Source organism: Lagenorhynchus albirostris, chromosome 19 (assembly GCF_949774975.1).
Source record: "Lagenorhynchus albirostris chromosome 19, mLagAlb1.1, whole genome shotgun sequence".
Taxonomy (NCBI): domain Eukaryota; kingdom Metazoa; phylum Chordata; class Mammalia; order Artiodactyla; family Delphinidae; genus Lagenorhynchus; species Lagenorhynchus albirostris.
The window spans coordinates 53556104-53574507 of NC_083113.1; the positions used below are offsets into that span (position 1 = coordinate 53556104).

Below are 18404 nucleotides of genomic sequence, written 5' to 3' on the forward strand. Positions count from 1 at the left end.
AGGTTCCACAATTATCGAAGTTTTTGTCAATGATAATCAGCTGGATGGAGTGGTGTAGGCAACAGGATGTGGGTCTGATTTCTCTGTTCCTTCTTAAAATTAGCTTCCTTAAGTTGTCCTACCATAATGTGTATACATGTGCATAATTTTCACACATGCACACCTACCACAAAGGTTCCTATATCACTGATTTTCAGATTTCCTAGAGAGGTTGTTTCAGAAACTTGAAACAATGAGGAGAGGAATTGTGCCCAGTTGTATTCATTGAAGTTGTGAAATGACTGAGTAGTTCCTATTTGTCCAGCTCATTCTGTGTTTCTTCTTTTCTTGCCTTTTTTCAAAAAATTGATTGACTTTTTTGTCATTCGGTTTTTTCCCTCTCTACCAGGTTAGAAGTTATATTCTATGTCTATATTCCTTTGAAGGTCACTTTATGTTTGTTTTGTTTTGTTTTTTTAATATTTACTTATTTATTTATTTGGTTGCGTTGGGTCTTAGTTGTGGCAGGTAGGTTTCTTGGTTGCTCCTCACAGGCTCCTTAGTTGCCGCTCGCCAGCTCCTTAGTCGTGGCACACATGTGAGATCTAGTTCCCTGACCAGGGATCGAACCCGGGCCCCCTGCATTGGGAGTGCGGAGTCTTAACCACTGCTCCACCAGGGAAGTCGCCTGAAGGTCACTTTTGAATCCACAGCCTGTACTGTTAACAAAGTCTAGTAGTATAAATAGTACATTTATACTCTTATTTTTCATATTCCATAGTCTTACAGTATTAAAACACATAGTTATTTATAAGTAGCTATTTACATATATATGTTTATCTGTTTTATACACATATCTGTAGATAGTGTTCATTTAGATTTATCCACATATTTACCACTTTCTTTGTTTTTCCCTCTTACTCCTCAAACTTTCCATCTAGGACCATTTTCCTTCTCTCTGAAGTTCATCCTTTTGAATTTCCTTTAATGTGGGTCTAGTGGTAGCAAACTCTTAGATTTGTTTGTCTAAAGATGTCATTATTGTGCCTTCATCCTTAAAGGATATTTTTGCTGGGTATAGAATTTTAGCTTGGCATCTATTATTGAAGATGTTTTTCCACTGACTTCTGTCATTCCTGTTGTTAAGTCAGTTGTCAGATCTAAAGTTCTGCCTTTTCTCTGGGCTGTATTTAAGATTTTCTTTTTGTCTTGATTTTTCTGCCATTTCACGGTAGTGTGCTTAGGCAATATTTTATTTGAAATTTTACCATATTTGGAGACTGTTGGGCATCTTGACTCTGTAGCTTGGCCTTTCATCAAATCTGGAAACTTCTTGTTTGTTATGTCTTCATATGTCATCCTTGCTCCTTCTCTATCTCTCTGCTTTTGGAAGTCAGATCAAACATGGCTAGACCTTTCTACTCCAGCCCCTGCCTTCTACCTTCTTTTTGTTTTCTTTTTCATCTTTTTGCTTCTCCATGTTGCTCTGTGATTTCTTTTGATTTATCTTGCACTTAATGAATTCTCTCTTTAACTGTGATGGATCTGCCATTAAATCCATCCATTGAATTTTTTATTTAACCTGTTTTTATCTTTTTTTCCCTAGAAATTCTCTGTAATTTTTTTTCAAATCTACTATGTCACTTCTCTTGTCCCTTCTAGAGTTACCTTCACATTTGTCTTTTTTTAAAACATAGTGAGCATTGTTGTTTTATTGTCTTTCTGATTACTCCAATATTTGAAATTTGGACTCTTTGCAACACTACTCCCTATTGTCTGCTTCTGCTGTTTCTTCTTAATAGAGTCTGTTTTCTTTGTATACCTGAGTATCTTTGGCTAAGTGCCAAAGATTGTTTTATTAAAAATTATTTGTAGGGGGCTTCCCTGGTGGCGCCAGTGGTTGAGAGTCCGCCTGCCGATGCAGGGGACATGGGTTTGTGCCCCGGTCCGGGAGGAACCCACATGCCGTGGAGCGTGAGCCTGGGCACGTGAGCCATGGCCGCTGAGCCTGCACATCTGGAGCCTGTGCTCCGCAACGGGAGAGGCCACAACAGTGAGAGGCCCGCGTACTGCAAAAAAATAATAATAATAATAATAATTATTTGTAGGGATAATGTGATGTTTTAAAATCTTAGAATGTTAGAATCTAAAACTTAGATAAATATACTTTCTTCCATAGAACTTTTGTGTTTTTTTCTGCCAGTTGCCTGAAAACACTACTAATTTGTAATTACTGTAAATCGAATTCCAATTTTGAGATTTCCTAGATAAGCAAGGAGATTTAAATCTGGCTTCTAATTCTGGTTGGCCTTCATCCTGATGGTTAGAACTTCAGCGAGGCTTTCCTGCCAGAAGCCACGCCGTCTGTGGGCCTGGGATTTAGATTTCTATCTTCTTCATCCCCTCAAAGCCATTAAGAGAAAGGTTGCATTTTTCCCAGATTGCTAAACGCCCTCAGAGCAAAATGGTTTCCATGCATGGTAACCTCTCTAGGGCCCACATTTCCCTTCAGTTTTACCATAGTGTCTTGTTGGCTTCTTCTCCTTTAAGAAGACTATTTTAAATAGAGTCTGGGGAACAGAACAGATGAACTGAGATAACTCGAAGTCACTTGCTGACCGGGTGGGTGGTGTCAGTTTTCCTCTTAAGGTGCAGGGTAGTGGGAATCCACTCAGAGATCCCAAGGCAAGCGAAATGGTCAGAGTGACTCACAGATTTGGCTCTATCACCCAGGCTTGGTAAGATCTCGAACCCGTTGTTGTCAGAGAAGGTATCTCCACATCCTATCTCTGCCCTTACGGCATTTGTATTTGACTAGAGATAGGTGTTGAAAACTTACATTACAACTTCCTTGCGTGTCTTCTTTGATTTTTTGCAGAAGGATTTTTGTTTGTATTTGGGGGCCAAGACGAAAATAAGCAGACCCTGAGCTCAGGAGAAAAGTATGACCCAGATGCAAACACATGGACCGCACTGCCACCAATGAACGAGGTAAAATACTGCTTTTGTAATTTGTCTGATGTTTCTTTTTTCCCTTTAGCACTTTTGTTTGCTTTGCGTTTGAGTATAAGGAAAGAGGTAGCAGCCTCGCCAAGCCCCCCTGCCTGGTACGCTCGTGCCCCCCTCCCGGCTCTGCTCCCTGTGCCTTCCCTCGCTCCCCCTTCTGAAGCCTCCTAGGAGTGCACTTGCTTTGGGACCTTTGCCAGGTACCCACATGGCTCGCCGCTTGCTTCCTTCAGTGTTTGTCCATGTGGCTCCTTCTCAGCGAGGCCTCCCCCGGCCTCTCAGCTCTCCTGCCCCCTCCCCTGCTTTCCTTCTCTTCATACCACGTAGAACCTCCTCACACACTAGATCTTTCTCAACGGTTCGCACAAGCTTTTTGATGATGGCAGCGCATTTCGTTTGTGTGGTCAGCGCTCTCCCTTCAGCGCTGGAGTGGGGCTGGGCGCCCAGGAAGTGCTGTGAGTGGATGAGTGTGAAACACATCAGGTTCTGTTGCTCCAGGCAGCCTTAGCCCGGGCCTCTCGCCCTCCCACCCCCACCTCTCCAGCCACAGGCAGTGCTGTTGACGTGGATCTTACTTGACTTCACACGTCAGCTGGGAACCACTTGCTGCCCACTGCTGTACAAAGATCATTTTACAGAGCCACACGGTAATAGTTCTCTTTCTTGTCGTGAGCTGTTGTGAGTAAAAAGTAAGGATTCTGCCAGTGAATTCACCACGTGTGTAGTTCCCTTGTTCCGGGAAATTCCTGGACTTGGGTTCTCTGTCTATTGTGATAGAAGAGTGAGCTGCTAGGGAAATCAGAAATATTTGAGAGAGATGGTTTTGAGCCTGGTATTTCTTTGCTGGAACGCTGGAATATAATAATATCTGTAATATTTATTAAATGTATGAATATCAGCTTTCAATCTGATAGTTGGCCTTTTGTCTACAAAGATCTTTGATGTCTTTTCAGGCAAGACATAACTTTGGAATTGTGGAGATAGATGGGATGCTGTACGTTTTAGGAGGAGAAGATGGTGAAAAAGAGCTAATTTCCATGGAATGTTATGATATTTATTCTAAAACCTGGACAAAGCAACCCGCTTTAACCATGGTTAGAAAGGTGAGAACGATATCTTGTGATAACTAATTCACAAATTGGATTTTAAAGTTATGTTTCTTCATTTCCTACGTATGCCTTTTAACACAATTGATAGTGGTAAAAGAATTAACATGATAGAATTCTGTCTTTGTGGGTAGCTTGCCTTCACTATTACCAGCCACACACCAAGCTAGGAAACGGTGTGTGAGAGCGTTTACCTTGGCAGTGGGCTCTGGGCAGCGCTGCTGTGTCCAAGGCCCACGCCTGATAAATGCTTTGTGACTGCACTAACCTAGGAAGGAACCAGGTCTCCCAAACCTGTTTTCTTAATCATTGTGCAGGACTGGGGAGAAACATTAATCCATAGGTAGAGAACTGCCATTGCTGAGTAGGATGAAAACAAATGGCTCATGTTAGCTGTTTACAGCTTAGTCTGTATTTCTTTTCCCTGGTGGAGGCTGGAGTTTCATCATCAGGCCAAAGCCTTGTCCAGCGCCCTAGGTATTTTACACCGTGGGTACTGGGATTTACTCATAATATGATCTCTCACCGTCTGTGCCCTTTCGACTGACTTACTTGGGGCAGGAATTGAATGATGTCTTGCTCCAAGGAGTCCACATCTGGGACTCTTGAAATCATGGTGAGAACAGAGAGCCTGGGAAGCCTCTTTAAAAGTTAGGATTATTTACTCACTTAGCGGAATAGTATTAGATGGAGTTAATCCTTTTCTGAGGATTAACAGTGTGTGTATTACCTTGCTCTTCTCATTTTTAAAAGCCTCTGTTGTAATATTGGAAGGCACCATACATAGTCTTACTATTAGAAGTCAGATCCTTTTCCAGATATTTGCCAGTGCTCTCTAGCCAAGCTGGTATTTACTCGCCCAACTTTAATAATAAATGTTGCCTCCCCCACTGTTGCTTTCTCCTTTCAGATTGGCTGCTATGCAGCTATGAAAAAGAAAATCTATGCCATGGGTGGAGGATCATATGGAAAACTCTTCGAGTCTGTGGAATGTTATGACACACGGACCCAGCAGTGGACCGCTATCTGTCCACTGAAAGAGAGAAGGTGAGAGAACTTGGATAAGGACTGTGCAGAGCCCCCTTCACCTGGCTTTTGTTTTTCCCTTCTTTCCGGCTAATCTTTTATTTGACTTGGCATTTGGTTGATATAACATTAAATTAATAAGCCATTTCCTGAAAAAGGAAGACCCATGTATTTGTGAAACGTTGAATGGCGCAGAGCTAAAACAAGCGTAAGAGGAATTATGGAATCGGGTCATGGGTTGTAAATCTAATACCTAGTATGCCCTATGTGGCCTTTCAGGTTTGGAGCTGTAGCCTGTGGAGTCGCCATGGAACTGTATGTATTTGGGGGAGTCAGAAGTCGTGAGGACATCCAGGGGGGCGAGATGGTAACCTGCAAGTCGGAATTCTACCACGATGAGTTTAAAAGGTATTTATGAATGGTTTCATGCGGCTTCTGCAACTTTTTCTTTATGCTTTCAAAGGCATGTTTTGCTTTGTTTAGTTTTGTTTTCAAATTATTTCATTGAATTTATCTATTTATGTCTAATGCATAGTAGATATTTATTCAGTGACTTCGGAAATCTTGGTAACTCATAGGAAAGCCATAGAAGAATGTTTCTAAAATGTAGATCAGACCTTGACACTTCTGATAGCTTTTAGGAGAAAGTTTAAACTCCTTAACTTAGCAGATATGGCCTTTTGTGATTTGGCCTATGTCTACTGTTTCTGCTACTGTTCAACCCAGATGCGTCACTTGAGTCCCACTGAGTGACTTTTTTCCTCCAAAACGTGGTGTGATTGTCTCAGCTCTGTGCTTTTTTTTTTTTAACATCTTTATTGGAGTATAATTGCTTTACAATGGTGTGTTAGTTTCTGCTTTATAACAAAGTGAATCAGTTATACACATACATATACATATGTTCCCATATCTCTTCCCTCTTGCGTCTCCCTCCCTCCCACCCTCCCTATCCCACCCCTCTAGGTGGTCACAAAGCACCGAGCTGATCTCCCTGTGCTATGCGGCTGCTTCCCACTAGCTATCTGTTTTACGTTTGGTAGTGTACATATGTCCATGCCACTCTCTCACTTTGCCTAGAGTCTGTCATACAGAGTGAAGTGAGTCAGAAAGAGAAAAACAAATACCGTATGCTAATGCATATATATGGAATCTAAGAAAAAAAAAAAAAAGGTCATGAAGAACCTAGGGACAAGACAGGAATAAAGACACAGACCTACTAGAGAATGGACTTGAGGATATGGGGGGGGGAAGGGTAAGCTGTGAGAAAGCTCTGTGCTTTTGTACTATTCTCTTTGCCTAATATTTCCCTTCCCATGTTTATCCAGTTAATTTGGCCTCTTCCAAAACTCTGCTTAATCATCACTGCCCAGAGAAAGCCTTCTCACACCTCACAGTCTGAGTCAGGCTCCTCAGTCTGGGATCCTATACATCTCTCTCGGATGTGATAGAGGTAACGGAAGCTCCTTCAGGAGAAGTTCCAGCTCAGCTTTGGGTCCTAGCTTCTGGCATCATACCTGGCCAGTGTCAGACACTCAGTAAACGTGGTGTCAGAGATTCTTAAAACATCTGACAGGCTGCCATATGTCTTGTAAAGTAGGCAGCATCCTTCCAACCCCCTCACTTCCCTCCTCTGACACGTTACATTGTTGTAGCCACCAAACAGTATTGTTATTGCAGTAATATGTTCAAATCCTACAGGGAAACTGCCCTGCTGAAGTTAATCTTGTGGTAGCATTTCAACTGTGTTACCAGAAGGGGGCGCCAGAATATAATGTTCAAGTTCATACTATTTTAGATAAGGGCAAACAATGAGCGGTTGCCAAGATTTTAGAAATATGTATAAATGTTACCTAACTATTAGTGTATTTTAAAGTTAGGATATTTGCATAGCCTTTTTCCCCCCTTTTTCCTTCAATTACAGGGAGCAAACAGTCTTAGGAAAATTTACTAGACAACGTGTGAGAGCAGTTTGAGAATGCTTGCTCTGGTAGCGGTGGGGGGCAGAATTTCAAGGACTTTGCTACACTTCTCTTCCATAATATGTTACTGCAAGGGCTGACTGTTCAAGGTGTGAAGTAGTTTATTAATTTCTTGCCCAAATGAATCCCAAAACAGTGTGCCCAACCTCATTAACAAGCAGTGGTCAGTACGTTTGGTTTCTGATAAAATATTGTTATAAGCCTTTGTCATAATGACTGAATTACTGTTTGGACAGTGTGGGCTAGAGAGCTATAAACTCGCTTGCTGAAGTAATCAGGGTTGCTTATGGTTTTACCATTTTCTGTCCCTATTTTGATTGTGTAGGACTTAAATCTGGCTGTAAAGTTTTTTATCTGCCCTTGATATGCTAGCAATTATTAGAACCTTTAGATTTCTGTCAGGTTGTCTCATATTAATATAGTTGAGAAGCTTCAGATATGAGTATATTACTTGCTTTCAGTTCATAATTGTTAAACGTGAGTATTGCTTCTTCCTTGCTGTTTAAAAGCACTTCCAGATAAAATTTGTATTATCTTTAGTTTGCTTATATTCAAGCTTTCCAGTGTTGGTTCACAAACAGAATGAAGAAAGCTTAACTTCTGTTGATATATAGGATTCTTGTTTAGATAACACTAAACATGCATATAACACTAAGTGCCGTGTATTAACTCATTTAATCTTCAAAACAACCCTCTGAGATATAGTTACTCTTTTTATTCCTATCTTGCATACGAGGAAACCAAAACACAGAGAGGTTAAGTAATGTGCCCCAAAACACACAGGTAGCAGGTGGCAGAGCTGGAATTTGAACTCAGGCCCCAGAGTCCACATTTTCAGCCACCACACAATATTGCCTTAAAAATATAGGCTTTCCCATAAATATCTATAGAAGGAAAAAAAAATCTATAAGTAGTTTATTTCTTTAAAGATCAGATGTTTCCAAGTGTGTGATATTTGCATACTCTGGAAACTGTTGCCAGATGAACAACCTGCATTAGATTGGAGACCATTTACTGTTTTTAAGTAATCTCTTGTCTTTCCTGTCTTTGTTCCCTATTTTTAGGTTAAAACTTTCCTGGAAAAATGCCATATCTTACTATTTTCTGTGTTTCTGACTAAAAACAAAACTATGTGAAGGAAAGCAAAAAAAAATTGCCATTATTTCTACCAAGTCATGGCAACAACTTCATATATCCAGAAAGACAGATCCTCTATTTCTGTTCCTTGTATCCCTGTTCTTTTACTCGTACTACCATCCTCCCAGTGGTCCATATTCAAAATAAGGTCATCTTTGATTCTCTCTTACGCTTCACATCTCATGAGTTGCCAAGTTTTTTCTTTTTTCTTCTTTTTTTTAAACTCTGTAGTATTTTTCACACATCCCCCCCCCACTTTATTTTTCTGCCCTGACTCCAGTGAGCTCACTCTTTTATATGTGCAAAGTCTTCTAACCAGTCTCTCTAATAAGTTTCACCTACTTGTGCTTTTGAAAGATTAATCTGACGTTGGTCATTTCATTGTGATGGAAATGCTTCCTGTTTCCCCATTGCTTACCAAGTAAAGATAATAGTATTTAGCCTCCTACTCGGGGCCCTCCATGATCTGAGGTTGAGAAAAATGTTGAGCCTTTTTCGCTTTCTCCTTTTCACATGTTCTGTACTCCAGCTCACTTCTTATAGCCATCCTGTGTTTTATTGTCTCTGTGCATTTGCTCAGCCGAGATACCCTCCCCCTTTCATTTTTATATTATAGGTAAATCATGTTAACTATTCTTTGAAGCCTACATCTGTCAGTTTCATCTTTTGATGCCTGAATGTATACTTGGACAGACATCTTTGACCACTGGCTGAATCCCCTGTGGTTCTCTGACTTGTGGGTAAGGGACCATTATGGTAGCAAGGGTTAAGTGGAAGTCACTGGAACTTTCCTTCCCTGCCGAGATAGAAAACCAGAAGCAGTACTGCATCCTGAGGAATGTGCAGACATTTGTGCCACCGTCAAAGACTTGAAAATGCAAGAGTCGTGCTACGTATCATATCCCCACTTAATTCACTTAGAAAACGTAGAAAAGTCAAGTGGATTTTGGAAAATAACCGTGAGCTTTCATAAACTTAAGCAGGTGATTAAGCTGATCACAGACTCAGTCCCGCGGGTAGGGTCTTTATGCAGCACAGACCCTGGCCTTGGTGCCGCTGTTGCCTTAGCTGATGCCTTCTCTTCACACCAGTCTGCAGCGACCACCAGCAGCTGTTTCCTGTACCTGGCAGGACCAGCGGTACCCCTGTACAGTGTTGCCTCAGGACTGTGTCAGTTTTGCCGTGTGCAGTATATTATTAGCCCCAGAGATTTTGATTACCTTGGTGTGCCGTACTGTATTGGTCTGCCCCGTTGACCATGTTATGCTGTTTGGGTCTGAGGCTTAGGAAGTAGCACATACTACAGATGCCTTTGTAAGACACGTGAGCAAGAGGATGGGAGATGAACGCTGCTCCTAACCAAATCCACTTCAGTCATGGTCCAGCCCGGAGACAGAAACCACCTCGTAGTCTGCAGGGGAGATTTAATGTACGTAATTATTAACTAGGAAGAGTAGTTAGCTGCTAACAGGTGAGAGAATGCAGAAACAGCCGACGAAGGAAGCGCGACTACAGCCTTTAGGGCTGAGGGAAAGTGCCCCAGGAAGGAGCAAACTGGGAAGAGCCCTCCCTGCCCCGCAAGGCTGGATTTACCTCCTTGGAGGAGGGTGTGCAGTGGCCCCAGACGTGGCAGAGCCCTGGGGTGCCAGGGCCAGAGCTGGTGCGTGGAAGCTGCCTGCTGGCTGGCAAAGGACCACCCTGAGGGAGAGCCACTCTGGTCCCCCGGCACACAGGAGGCGGCAGAGCAGATGGAGGAAGGAAAAGGCCACCGACACCAGGGAAGAAGCCCTTTCCTCTCCCCAGCCTTGCAGTCCCGCCAGCGCTCTCTGTGCTGCACTTATCTTCTCAAAGAACCAGCTACGCATCCATGTTCATTTTCTCCACTGTGTTTTCTGTTTCATTGGTTTCTCCCCTTGTCTGTATTATTTCCTTCCTTTTACTTACTTTGGGTTTATGTTGTTCCTCCTTTTCTAGCTTCTTCAGGTAGCATATTAGATTTTTTAAATTTCTCCTATCTTTTTATCATAAGCGTGTTTTCCTTTCCCTCACTGAGCATCGTTATGGTAGCTGCGTGCAGGTCCCTGTCTGGCAGATAATCCCAGCATCTGAGTCATCTCAGAGTTGGCGTCTGTTGATGGTTTATTTCCTTGCAAAGGGGTTTTCATTTTTCTGGCTCTTTTGTTGAGTAATTCTGGATTGTGTCCGGGGCGTTGCGAACATGACATTGTTGAGGCCCCGAGGTCTCTTGCTGCTGCTTCAGAGACGTGCTCCGGGCATTTAGCAGACAGTGGACTTGGTTAGACTCATGGAGCCTCAGGTGCAAACATTCTTGGCTCCGGTGTCAGTCAGACGTGACTCGGGTGGATGTCCGTCAGTTTAGTTCTGTACCTTCCATCTTTCTGAGACCCCCGCACGCTTCAGTGATCCTTGTTGCCCCAAGATGCTCTCCCCTGATTCCGGTGGCCAGAAAGATGGCAGGGTTTTCTCTAGGGCTTTTGTTCCCCAGAGCTGCCAGCCCCAGGCTGCCTTCAGACGGAGCTACCAAGGAACTGGAAACTCATTCCATGTGGGTGCTTGTTCAGCTTTCAACTTCTTTCCCAAATCTGCCTGCTTCTGCCCGGTCTCCAGAGCCCTCAGGCAGTCTGTCTTTTGTATTTTGTCTAGAATTTGTAGCTGCTTCTCTGTGGGAGGCTCAACCGAGCCCTCGCTGAAGCTCCTTCTCCCCTCCCTCTCCCCTCCCTCTCCCCTCCCTCTCCCCTCCCTCTCCCCTCCCTCTCCCCTCCCTCTCCCCTCCCTCTCCCCTCCCTCTCCCCTCCCTCTCTCCTTCCCACCTTCTCTCCTTCCCACCTTCTCTCCTTGCCTGTCTTACCCCTCCCTCTCTGCTCTCTCTGAAGCTTGCCCCATTTTAAAGTTTCCTTTGAGGGAGGGGGGATTCTTAATTCTGAGTTACCAGAGGACACATCATTGTAGCCTGCAAGTCCCGAGGAGCCCACGTTTGAGAACAGTGTAATAAAGGCATAATGTTGCCTTGTCCATTACAAAAATTACTGCTACTTCACGATGCCTGCTATGTACTAGACACTGTGCAAAGTACTTTACATTGGCTGTTCCATTTCATCCTCACAGCAGACACCTGAACTTGGTGATGGCGTCCCCACCTTACAAATGACGAAAGAGAGACTGGGTTAGCTCAGTCATCCAAGGTCAACGAGGTGAAAAATGGTAGAGAAAGAAATGCAGAAGTACATGCCATTTATACCATTTTTAAAAGCAGCAGCTAAATATATGATCCAATTAAATTCTCATATTTTATGTACTTTGAAGCCTCAGCATTATATAAAATAGATCACACAGGATTGTTTTCCTGAAACCCAGGAACTCTGAATCACTGATCTGCTTTGGACCAAATTTGGTAGACAGTCCACATAGACCAATCTCTTCAGTTTTGTGGATTTATTCCAGGGAGGAATTATGTTGAATTCTCAACTCTACAGAATCACTGAGGAATGCCCTTGTATTCTGACGCGTTCTTTCGGTAGGTGATCTAGTTGCGTATGTCTTAGTTCAGAAGTACCAGCTGCCTCGTGGGCGTGCCTGCGGCCCTGTTGGTGGACTTGCTGGGAGGGTTGTATGCCTCCCCGAAGGGCCATCCTGGGAGTGGCTCAGCTGCAGACAGGGCAGGGGGATACTCATCGGCTTTGTTTGATTCAGGACCTGGGAAGAATTGAAATGTCGAGGTTTAGTTATTTATATTTATTTAGCCTTGAAGACATAAAATATGAACAAACCAGTTGTTGTATTTGACATTTTTCCAACTTTTTCTTTCAAAGGCCTGTTCGGGTCCCCGTTTTCACTTTGCATTGAGAGCTCTTAGATGTTTCCCTTTTCCTATTTATTAGAGGCAGCTCGGAGGCAGGGGCCAAACTGAACTCCCAGTCCCAGCAAACTGCTTGATTCCAATCAACTTTCAGATGTTCGAGGAATCGGATGTTAGGTAAAGGTACTCAGGGGTATGACAGCTTTACAGCAGCTTTGCTTCTGAGTAGTTCCATGATCTTGGGCAAATCATTCTGCTTCTGGGTTTCTTGGGATTAAAAATATGGAAGCTACTACTTTATATAACAGTCTGGGAAGAGTGCTCATTGAAATGAGAGTGCTGTTCTTAGTGAAATAATTTTACATTTGTATTTAACATCAAGATGCTGTAGACCTTAGCCAGTGGCTTCTTGGACACTTGATGGCAGAGTTAGACACACAGGAACAGTGCCAGGGCATCTTCGTGCTCTGATGGTGAGGGAGGCCCAGACACTGGTAGTTCTGAAGGGTTTAGATACATTTCCAAGATCTGACTGAGGTCTGCTCTGACCTGGCTATGCCTTTAGCTATTAAAGGGAAATTGTTTGGTCAGACTACCTTAAGTAAATATTATTACATAGCAGAGTCATTTGTTTTCGTTTTAAAGCAAAAAAACCCTTTTATTTTGGAATAATTTTAGACTTGTAGAAAAGTGGCAAAAATATTAAGAGTTCCCAAAAGCTTCTCCCAGCTTCACCCAGCTTCTCCTAATGTTAACATCTTACGTACCGTAGTACAGATATCAAAACCAGGATACTCACATAGGTATAGTATTATTAAGTAAACTACAGACTTTATTCAAATTTCACCAGCTTGCCCACTAATATCTTTTTCTCTCTGCTCCGGGATCCGATCCAGGACCTGACATGGCTTTCAGTTGTTGAGTTTCTTCGGTCTCCTATAATCTGTGACGGTTCCTCAGTCTTTCCTCGTCCTTCATGACCTTGACACCCTTGAAGGTTATTGGTCAGTTTTTTACTAGGATGTCTCTTCATGTGGGTTTGTCTCATGACGTCTCGCGATGAGGCTGAGGTTGCGCGTTGGGGCCGGGAATCCCACAGAAGTGCTGCTGGGCCCTTCTCTGCCCGGCGTCAGCGGGAGCATGATGTCGATAATGTCTCGTTACTGGTGATGCTAATCTTGACGACTTGGTTAAGGTGGCATCTTTTGGGTTTCCCCATTGTAAAGTCACTACTTCTCCCTTTGTAATCAATGAGTATCTTGGAAGAGAGAATTTGTGAATATGGGAATATACTGTTTCTCCTTAAACTTTCACCACTAATTTAGCATCATTGGTGGACTGGCCTTGCAGTAGTTATCACTGTGCTCTTTGCCTAATGGTGATTTTTCTGCTTCCCTCATTCCTTCTACCTTTGTCAGCTGGAATTCTGTAAAGAAGACCTGCCCCTTCTCCCTAATTTTTTTTTAATGTATTCAGTCATTTCTTTTTATCAGTATGGACTTACGGATATTTATTCTGTGAGTTATCTGTCCAGGACTATCATTATTCACTGTGTTGCTCCAGTTGTTCCCACCGTGGCCATTGGGAGCTACTGCATATCAGCTCCGGTGTCCTTCTGACACAACTCATCCTGTTTTAAGCTCTTCCTATGTGGCAGCGCAAGATGATCCAGGCTCATCTTGAATTTTCTGCCTCTTCTGTGGAGTCAGCCACTTCTTCATGGAGCCCTGGCTCCTTTTAGTGGCTATTAAATTGATTTTCAACAGAAGTACCAAGCAATTTAGTGGGGACAGAAATGTCTTTTCAGCAAGTGATGCTGGAACACCTAGGTATCCGTATGGGGGAGAAAAAGGACTTGACTCTTATACCTCATATCATACACAAAAGTTAACTTGAAATGTATCATAAGACCTAAGTGTAAAAACTGAAACAATAAAATTTCCAGAAATTTTAATTTAAAAAACCTTTGCAACCTTGGAGTAGGCAAAGATTTCCTAGGAGGACATAGAAAGCATGAACTATAAAAAGAAAAAAATGATAAACTGGAATTCATCAAAATTAAAAATCTCTGTTCTCAAAGTCCCCATTAAGATAATGAAAAGACAGTCTACATGCTGGGAAAAAGATTTGTGATACACGTATCCAACAAAGGACTTGTATCCATGAAATAAAAAGAATCTTAAAATTTAGTAAGAAGACAGAAAAGCCAATTTGAAAAATGAGCAGATCTTTGAGCAGAAATTTCACAAAAGTAGATACATAAAGTGTCCAGTAAGCACATGCAGAGATGCTTAGCACCATTGGTCTTCAGGGAAAAGCACACCACTCATATGGCTAAAATGACAAAGACCGACGGTACCCGAGCTGGCAGTAATGCCGGGCAGTTGGAGTTTTCACATGTTGCTCATTGGAATGCAAAATGGCACAACACCTTGGAAAACAGTGTGGTGTTTTCTTATCAAAGGAAATATACCTTTAACCGTATAACCAAGCAATTCCATAACGTAAGCCCACAAAAGAGCTTTGCCCTCTCAAGTCCAAAATAGCTTCACTCACAATAGCCAGACACTGGAGGCTGCCCAGATGAACCTGAACAGGTGAATGGGTAACAAATTCTGCTGTACCATGTAATGGAATCCTGCTTAAGATTACAAGAAATGAGGTAACGATGAAGCCACAGCATGGATGAACCTCCTTCACACTGTGCTGAGTGAAGGAAGCGGACTGGATAGTGCACTCTATGATGCATTATATGCGACGTTCTGGAACAGACACAACTAAGTCTTCAGTGACAGGAAGGAAATGAGTGTGTCCGCGGAAGAGGGGTGTCGGTGTCGTGCCTTGTACTGTAGGTGGCTCAGAGTTTTGTCATCTCAGTCTGCTGAGATGTCGTGGACACCCTTTGACCTCCTTCATTCTGTCCCTCTGTTTGTTCTCAGGTGGATCTATCTTAATGACCAGAATTTATGCATCCCCGCCAGTTCCTCTTTTGTGTACGGAGCTGTCCCCATAGGAGCCAGTATCTATGTCATCGGAGATCTTGATACAGGTCAGAATGTTACAGTGATCTTGTCGGAACCGTTTCCCGGTGATTCCGAGGCACGGTGTGTCACCTCTGCTTATTCTCACGGCGCAGGTACCAATTACGACTACGTGCGCGAGTTCAAAAGGAGCACGGGAACCTGGCACCACACCAAGCCCCTCCTCCCCTCCGACCTCCGCCGCACCGGGTGTGCAGCCTTACGTATTGCGAATTGCAAGCTTTTCCGCCTGCAGCTTCAGCAGGGCTTGTTCCGCATCCGCGTTCACTCACCTTGACGGGGCCGCGGCGCGGAAGCGGAGCTCCTGACCAAGCGCGCCGGGACGCGGCGCTCTGCGAGGGGACAGAGATGGCAGGCGACCCTTGCTCTGCGCCGGCCTCTGTGCGGTAACACGAGTGGTTTTCTAACGCTTAGAAGCCTGGGCTTCCAGCTCTTGTTCGGGAGAACACGTAACTGCTGAAAAAAAACGAGGAGGAGTCAGTTCCTCCAGGAGATGTGTCCCTAGACCAACCGGGCTAGTCAGCGTCAGAGGAAAAGGGAAGTGGGAATCCGTGTCATGTAAAATCAGGAAGTTATAGCACCAAGGTGCATGTTCCCCGCGGGGAACTCACGTCTGCCTGACCGCTCTGTTCGAGTACCTGGCTTTGGTTAACAAACGAGCAAACGTGCATATATCAACATATCCAAACATACCGGGGTTGCTTTTCCACTGCACTTGGAAGGAGATATTATGCCTAACTCTGCCCAACAATCTAAGGTTTGTGCCTAAAATGTTAGATTGGACTCAATGCCAGTTAGTCTCCACTTACTACTAGTTCTCTGTCCTAAGAATCTTTTTTAAACTAAATTATGATGAATTGAAACTAAGATAAAATTTCTCTTTTATGACATTCTATCTTAGTAATCCAAAGGAGTCAATAAATTAAGGAGTCAGGTGGCAGCCCTCCCATGAATTTAAAGGAAGTTGCTGACTTCTGTGTTAATTCAGATGAAGATGTGTCATGCCGTCATTTCTGGGGTTGTGAAGGATCTCATGCAGTGCCAGTCTTCCTTTCCAACTAACCAGAACTGTTTTATAAATATGAGGATATTAGTGAGTAGGAGATTTTGTAAAAGAAAGACCTGAGCCGGACAAATAATAAAGGTCTGCTATGACCAAAAAAAAAAAAAAAAAAGTCCAGAGGAAATATATAGGGATCAAAAACTTTTAAAAGTAATCTGTCTGAAAGCACACAGAGTCTTGTTTACTACTGTCTAGGATTTGAAAACGTGTCTCGGAATGCAAATCCACGTTAAGAATCTAGTCTTTGTAGCAGAATTTTCTCAATGCCGTTCACTAGTACGAGTTTCAGACAAATTACATTACAAGTAAAGGTTGGCTGGTAGAATAAACTACCTCAACTTAATTTCATTCTGTTCCTGTAGAGCAAATTAATCCTTTCCTCCTTCCCTCCCTCTCACTCCCATGTCGACCCATTCAACCCCACTCCTCAAAGGGGAAAAAGTCTGTCATTAGTGGTACTTACCTTGTAAGATATTTTGTTTTCCATTCGAATTATACCACCTTAGTGTGAAACCAAGGAGTTCAAAGTGCTTGATGACTTCATCATTTGAATTTTATGCAATATCAGATTTCTAATCAATTTAATATAGAGCTCTTCATTTCTAATTGTTTTCTACAGCTTCCCCCCCTTAGTATATGGCTATAAGAAGCAGCATTTAGTCTTAATGATTAATAAATGTATAAGTGTATCCTTTGGTTATAAATTTGAGAATAGGAATTTCTCCTAGAAACTTCCTACCTGGAATGTGTGTATGCTTTACCCATGCATATGAAACATCACTTGTCTTTTCCCACCCAGGAACAGTAGAAGTCAATCCAGTGCTAGAAAAGTCACTGAGCAGCCTTGTCTGTGGGAATTCTAAAGAATGTTGTGTGTGCATTAACTCTCCATCCTGGCAGAGACATGGGTAAAAGGAGGTACAGGGTTTTCCTCCTCTCTATCAGAGGCACTGGGCCAGATTTGCCGGCCATTCACATACAGTCAGATTTGACGCGTAAGTCAAAGCCAGCCTCTTTGCTTTGTACCGTGTACCAGTCAGCAGTTGTCTGCATGCTTTCCCCAGGATACCTTGGGTGTCTTCTAATCAAAGCAAACTGCATGGCCACTGCAAAGAAAGAAAACTTTCTTTGTACAACTAGATGTTAGTTTTAGAGGAAATAAATTTCTGAAAAAGTGGATTTTCTTTGATAAAATGTCCCATACAGAACAGAACCTTGGCCTTCAGAAGCCACAGCTGAGGTATGTTAAAGTGGTAACTGATGTCCTATTAAAGCCATGACAGTCAGCAATTCTCTTTTCTTTAATTTCTGAAATTTAAAGTCCTTCCCAGGCTACGCCAGGCCTCTCCAAGGAGACAGTTCATTGTTTAGGAGTGAATGGGTCCCTGTTGCAGTATTATCAGTGCCTGCATGACTTGGTCAATTCATTTTATAAAAGTAGTTTTGTTTATTTTTTAATTTAGTTCATTGACACTGTAGCTGCAGAAATTAGGTAACTTTTTTAAAATTAAATTTGCTGCATAATATGGGATGCAATAAACAAGAAAAGCTGCTAAGTGCCAAACTGTTATTTTACTATATAATAATATAAAAATATTATATTGAAATGTAGGCATGTATTTAATTTTATTATATTCCAAAATTAATCATGACTTTTTTGTAAATTACAGTTACTTTAGTATCGTGAAAAAATTTTTAACTAATTTCACACAGGTTTGTGTTTTAACCATCCATTTATGCCTTGAAATACCCTTTCTTGGTAAATTTTTGATACTTCTTTTTCCATTAGGCACTTTTATCAGGTGTATATTGGAATTGGCAGCGAAAGATAGATCTTAAAATTTTAAATACAGTATCTTTGGGGGAAGTGCAATTTATTTTCATTATCCACCAACAGAAGGAAAGTTGTCTCAGCTTAGAGTAATTTAAAGTATTTCTTCTAGGCTACGGTCTAAAGTAGGTTTGTTTGTTTCTTTGTTTAACACATCCAAATACAGATTTTTTTTCAAAGATTTAAGTGTTTAATTTAAAATGAAGTTTTAAATTTTTTTGTGATCGTGCTTATATCCTGTGAGAGTAAAAGTGTGAGAGAGAGTGTGTGTGTGAGTGTGTGTATGTGTGTGATGTGACTAGCTAAGTCTGTTTGTATATGTTTAGCTTTGGAATTGTCGTTCCAAACTACATATATTATTGTCTCCTGGTGCTTCAGATAAATTCTTGAGCCTGTGGTCCTTCAGTTTATACTACTGT

General features: G+C 42.3%; 1 protein-coding gene across 13 annotated transcripts in view; it reads left to right on the top strand.

The window, feature by feature from the left end:
• Positions 1–18404, top strand: part of GAN (gigaxonin) — a 102075-nt gene that overhangs the window by 38066 nt on the left and 45605 nt on the right. For 2 of the 13 annotated variants that reach the window (XR_009537192.1, XR_009537191.1), the window contains exons 6-11: positions 2858–2970; positions 3939–4088; positions 5002–5138; positions 5397–5525; positions 14990–15099; positions 15187–15477. Coding sequence is in view for 3 of the 13 variants with exons in the window: in XM_060131651.1 (XP_059987634.1) it covers positions 2858–2970; positions 3939–4088; positions 5002–5138; positions 5397–5525; positions 14990–15099; positions 15187–15368 (821 nt within the window). In the remaining 10 variants the exon portion in view is untranslated. Of the gene's footprint in view, positions 1–2857; positions 2971–3938; positions 4089–5001; positions 5139–5396; positions 5526–7038; positions 7186–8849; positions 8974–11359; positions 12228–12432; positions 12524–14989; positions 15100–15186; positions 17633–18404 lie in introns of those variants that run through there. The other 11 variants (XR_009537193.1, XM_060131652.1, XR_009537194.1 and 8 more) reach the window with 10 other exon arrangements.